Consider the following 6,000-nt stretch of genomic DNA (forward strand, 5'->3'; position numbering starts at 1 on the left):
TGGGGAAAAATAACAATAAAGATCAATCTCTAAACTGCTTCCAAGTGTTTCACAGGTTTCCTCCTGCCCTGAAAGGAAACCAACCTGAACGAGGGCTGCTCTCACGTCCTGTGCTCCTCATGTGAAGAAAATATCTTAAATTGGAAAGACAAAACTCAATTTCTACAAACAGGTAGAAATGTCATGGTGTATTTGTGCTAATGAGGTTCAGTCTGTCCAAAAGCAAAATGTATCATTAAAATGCTGGGTAAAAAAATGTGTAAATAAGTACATCTCAGCAAAAGCCAAGTGCTTCCTTGTCATCGAACACTGCCTGCTTTTGTGAAAGCAATGCAGGCTCCATTTGAATGCAGAGCTGCCGGGAAGGCACCACACTGCACAGGGACTGTTGCTCACCTGTGGTTTTCTCTGCAGAGCCGTTGCAGATCAGCCCTCATGGCAAGGAGGAGTTATGGATGTGAGCAGTACCTGCTTGGCTGGGCTCGAGCTGCAGGGAAGGGAGAAGAGCTGGATCTGTTCTGTGGCTGTTTATGGCAGAGCTACTTACAGAACAGGACAAACTTCTTGAAAGTTTTTTTCAAGTCATAAATCAAAATGAATAAAACCACATTCCATATTGTAAGTTCATCAGAGCGCTCTCTCAAGTTGTCCTCACATACAACCACCACAGGGAAGAAAGCCTAAATCTGCTAAAAGCTTTAAAAAGCCTTAAATTAAATATTAATATTCTGAAAGGGATGAAGCCAGCACAAAAACACAAGGCTCCTCACCACTCCAGTTCTGCAGAGCCCAGAGCTAGAGATGAAAGGTTTCTTGCAAACAGGGATGCACTTCTTTTTTCCCAAATTTTATTTAAAACATGCTAGATGGGATTATGAACTAAAACAAAACAAAACACCAAAAAAACAAGCTACAGCTGTACACGTTGATAACTGAGAGCTGCCTGACAAAGCACCAAGCAGCGCACTGAGGACTAACAGCAGCTAATTGTTATGTCAGTTAATGAAAAGCAGAGCTGAACGGTTATCAGTACTGGGTTGACCTTCTGGGTCTGTTTGCCATGTTGAAGATAAAGTCAGAACCCTTCCCTCCCAAATTCCACTTCTGATGCTTAATCACATTCAGTCATCTCCAAGCCATGCACCTCAAGAGGGAAATGCATTAAAAGCTTTATTGCAAACTGTTGCTTTGACTTGGTCTCACTAACCTCAAGAAAGACACCTCCATGAAGGTCCTCAGGCAGCCCCACTGCCTCGGCTGGTTTTTGCTCATTGGGCATTTCCTTGAGATGTTCCTTCATATCTTTCAGTTACACAGAGAGCTCTCTCCTGTTCCCTCTGTTTTAAGGATGCTGGCTGATCAAGTGTTAATAACAACCTGGAGCAACTTGCCAAAAGCTCCCAGAAAATCTAATGGAGTGGTGACATAAATTACTTCATTTTAATGACAGACTATATTTTAATTTTTCATTCTGCAACAAATTTAATGCAAGGGTGATTGTGCAGTTCCCCTCAGCAACAGCCAATCTCCCTTAAAGTCAGAAGCACCACTTTAAGAAATGAACAGAACCCTTTGTTTACCACTAGCATTTCATTCTAACAGTATTAGCCTGGTTTTCTTACTAAGTGAAAGGTGTAAGCCCTTCAACTTATTCATCTAAAACAGAAACCTCGAAGTGTGAGCTCCAGTTCTCACAGGAAGAAAGCCTGCAGGGCAAACTATGCTCTCTCTAGGTAGGGGTATAGAGGGATTTAAGAACATACAACCCTAAGGTGTCTAGAAAGCAAACAAACAAAACAAACAGGACTAAACCTAAAAGTTTAGTGCCAGAAAAAAACAAGTCTAATTTAACACCCTCTGCAATTCTTATCTTAGCAAGGACACAGAGGTCTCTGATCCCCATTTAAAAACACCTGATGGAAGGTAGAACTGCATGCGGGTATGCAGGGCAAAACTGCAGATGTTTGGCAAAGCTGCTGGCTCAGCTCCCCAGCGCGACCTCGGCACGGTTATCTGATGGCCGTGGCCTAATTCCACCTCTACTCTGGCTGGCTGAAAGGCAGGGACTTTCCAGGCCTCTCCCTCTAACTCCGTAACTGCGGGAGCCCTCCCCACTCTTAGACCTGGCAGTTTTACACAGCACTGCGTTCTGCCCATCTGAGGACCATCCCAATTGCGGCCCTGCTGCACTGGCATTCAGTTCATCCCAGTGTCCGTGTTCCAGTGTGACTCATTATCCCTCTCCAGCCTACTCTGCACAGCCTGCTGAGATCCTCCCCCATTTCTCATGTTCACTCCCAGCCTTGCGCTCGAAGAGATCAGAATCTAACACTTGCACTTTAGTTTTTCTGCGATTGATGACAACATAAAAAGGACTTGCATTAACCATCTGTTACTACACCTAATGGAGCCGTAATCACCAGGTATCACCCATTTCAAAGAGCACTAAAATGTTTATCAAACCGGTCTGCCAATGTAATAATGTTAACAGGAAGACACTTGTACCTTTCTGATAAAACACTACATTTGCAGCAGGCCTTGCTTTCAACTGCAAACATAATGGCTGTTTTAATAGCAGTCTGAAGCACCACAGACTATTCTACAGTTTGGAGGTGGGAGCAGGAAGGGCTAAGGCCGTGCTGACAGCAGGAATTTAAGGCAAGACAGTCTGCCCAGAAAGAAACAGGTCCAAGGAGAAAGCCTGCAATGAAGCAAAACCTCTGAAAAAGGAGGAATGTAGACAAAGGCATTTGGAACAGTTTTGGATTGCTGCCCTCCAATTTGTTCAGTAAGACCGGCCTGCTGGCTCCATACAGTTTATATAAGAAAAATCTGTAAAAGAAAAATAATGGTATTTGGGAAATAAAGCAATCACTTCCCTTCATTATGCCTTATGCAAGAGGATATTTTTTTCTTAAGTATTTGGCATTCTACAAGCACAAACCATTACAGCAGATAAAACACAAACAAAATCAGTTCCTTGCCTTAGATGCTCCCACCGAACACGATGCTGGCTGTCTCAGCCAACCTGCAGTACCCAAAAAAAGCCCTTACAGACAGCAGTACTTCAGACACTCTTCAGACACACTGCCCAGAAATTCCCTACTGCCCTAATTCTGCACAGGACGATGCAACATAACTCCTGGAGCCTGGAGGTCACGCTCAGTCAGTGACACGGACAGAGGCTGTGCTCACAACATGACACCTTCACTGCAGCTCCCTGCGGCATGCCGCCTGTACCGACTGTTCTGTGCGCAGATACCACTGAATACTTCATGCTGAAAGCTTGAAAAGGGAGAAGAGTCAGCCCAGAAATGCAGCCTGCAGGAGCCAACCTCAGCTCCTGCAGTGCAGCGGAGCAGTGATGTGATGTGATTGCTGGAACAGCTACACATGATACTAAAGCCTTCTTTCCACGCAGAGAAAAGGGAAACAGCGGAGCATTGCGGATTTCAAAGTGTGTCCATTTCTAATTTGCTTAGTCTCACTACTTAAAACTGAAGTTTATTTTGAGAGCGGAGTTTTTATCTCCCCCTTTCCCCTTCCTTTTTTTTTTTTTTATTTAAGGACATAGCAAATCAAGAAGTAGGAATTTATACCAGGAGAAAGCAGCCATCAGAGACACACAGCCGCCCCTGACCACTGCAGACATCTCCTTCCCTGTCACCAGGACACAATTGCAGACAGGCTCCGAGCAGTTCAATAGCAGACCAGTTCTGCCAGTGCTCTTGCTCAGAAGATCCTTTCCTCACGGCTCAGTTTCACCAGAAGGGTTAAGTGCTGCACTGACAGACCTACTGGATGAAAACTCTGAGAATCAAACACGAGATCCTAGCATTCAAGCAACCACCAGGGTCCAAAAAGCTAATGTAGACTGACATGCAAAAGTGTGCAATCATTTCCATGCGGCTGCCTTCATCTTCTTTACATATGAGGCCAAGAAAGCCCCTGGGGCTGAACTAGTGCCTAAATGGGAGCAGGTTTCCTTTGGTCTCTAACAAAGGCTTTAAGCAATGGGCAAGCTGCCCTGGCCTAGCTGCCTTCTTCCTTTTCATATATGCCTCCATCCACAGATAACGCAGGACGGCTCTGAATGCAGACAATCAGAGTAAAGGATATCACAGGAAACCCAAGTCAGCTTTTCCCCTCCATGAGCTAACTCCCTGGAACAACCAGCACAGTCCCTTTCGTATCTAACAGCATGTAACACTTAAACAGCAGACGGTACGTTCAAAGCTCAAGCATCAACTGGTTTAGTGAGTTAAGGAGAGAGATGCTGTCTGCAATTGCTTGGGGCAGAATGTGCTGAAGGAGCAGAAATCTACCTTTCAGCTGGGATTCCATGAAACAGCTTCAAACAATCCCTTCAAAACATGGAAACAACCCAACAACTGTAGGCTTGCCCCATGCAACAATAACTTTTGGAGACTTTTTGTCACACTTCACCCACAGAAAATGGAAGCTATTCTAAAATAGCTATTCTTGAAAGCAGAACTACAGAAAAAGCAGTCTTATGTTGCCCAAATCTCTCTGCTTCACTAGTTCCTTTCATTCTTCTCTTCTTGGGCTGCTCTGCAGGCTGTTCTCTCCTATGTCAAATATTCAAAAGGAATACTACTCATTTTTTAAGGCTGTCAGCTCCTGTGGCTGGACCCACACAACTGAGGCTGTCACTGCATGGCAGGAACTGCACAAAGCAGCAAGCACACCCCGAGCTGTGCTGCTGCCATAACCTGCAGCCAAACTCACTTCTAACAGCAGACTACTTACTCCTTCCCCAGTTCCCCATGCCAAGCCTTTGCTTTTATCCTTCTGCCCAAATATTTCTGTCCCGGCTGGAAGAGGAGCACAGCCTGCAGTGCTGTGCGATGCCTGCGTCCCTTTCACACCATTTTACAGTTCACAGGAAGCTGTTCTGGGGTGTTAAGGAAAAGAATAGAAATACAGTAATTTTCCTAAGAGAACAGGCCAAGCTATGGCATCTTGTGTGGCACTGGAATGCTTCCATTATTTGGAAGGGATTGTTTGAAGCAGGTCCATAGATTCCTAGTTGGAAGCCGACTGGGGGTTGGAGCTGGATGGTCTCTGAGGTCTCTCCCAACCCATGCCATTCTATGATTCCATGATTTCTGCTCCTTCAGCACATTCTGCCACCACCCTCTGCCTTACTTGCTGCTCCCCTCCCCCATGGCTCTGCCGCATCCATTTCAGTCCACAGAACATGGAAAGAAAAGCACTGCCTTTGTCACTGGAGAAGAGGGAGCCCCTGTGAACAAAGCCCTGAAGAGCTGTCAGGACACAACCTTTGTTTCCATGTGGCTTTCTTCCTCAAGTTTAAAACAAGAAATTACCTTTTCATTCCAGGGCAATACATGGGCTGTATATCATGAGCTATCACAGCGCAGCACTGATAAACTGAAAAAGATTACTGCAGGTAAGCACATACGTGACAAATCTGGACAACTCCTTTGGGCTGGAGGACGTTTCACAGCCCCTTACAAACCCAGAGGACAGCAGTCAGTACAAAAGAACAATGTGAACAATACATGTTTGGACAAGAACCAACAACCCAACCCTAACCTCCCCTAAAAAGCCCTGGAAGTGGTGACAGCCACCCTTGGCAGACAGGGCTTTGGGCCTTGGAAGGAGCTGCAACGGCAGGATCAGAATGTGAGAGGAGGAGAAAGGGTTCAGCTTTCTTAATTTTCAAAACTGTTTTCATTCAGATTTCTTTAAAATCAACTTATCCACCTTGGAAGCACGAAGAAGATGAGCTATTAAGTAAGTAATCACCTTGGAAGACGCATGGCAGTAATCACAATACATCAAATATGACTCTACTAGATCCAAACATCTCTCTTTACACCTCCCATGCCACCACGAGATATTCCAAAAGCGCTTTACCGAGACTCCACACAAGGAATAACCTTTGGATACACAAAAGCCAAAGGGGAATTAGATCTTCCTGTTTGCTGCTCTAGGCAGGTTTTTTTTTTTTTT

At 45.0% G+C, this 6,000-nt stretch overlaps 1 protein-coding gene across 1 annotated transcript in view; it reads right to left on the reverse strand.

Annotated features, from left to right (window-relative positions):
* DIP2B (disco interacting protein 2 homolog B) overlaps positions 1-3,229 on the reverse strand; it is a 45,711-nt gene extending 42,482 nt beyond the window's left edge. Inside the window, exons 1-2 of the mRNA XM_031555916.1 lie at positions 3,196-3,229; positions 397-432 (exon numbers count right to left, since the gene is read on the reverse strand). Coding sequence (XP_031411776.1) covers positions 397-432; positions 3,196-3,229 — 70 coding nt within the window. The remainder of the gene's footprint in view (positions 1-396; positions 433-3,195) is intronic.
* Positions 3,230-6,000: the final 2,771 nt, after the last annotated feature.

Source organism: Meleagris gallopavo, chromosome 17, assembly GCF_000146605.3.
Source record: "Meleagris gallopavo isolate NT-WF06-2002-E0010 breed Aviagen turkey brand Nicholas breeding stock chromosome 17, Turkey_5.1, whole genome shotgun sequence".
NCBI lineage: Eukaryota > Metazoa > Chordata > Aves > Galliformes > Phasianidae > Meleagris > Meleagris gallopavo.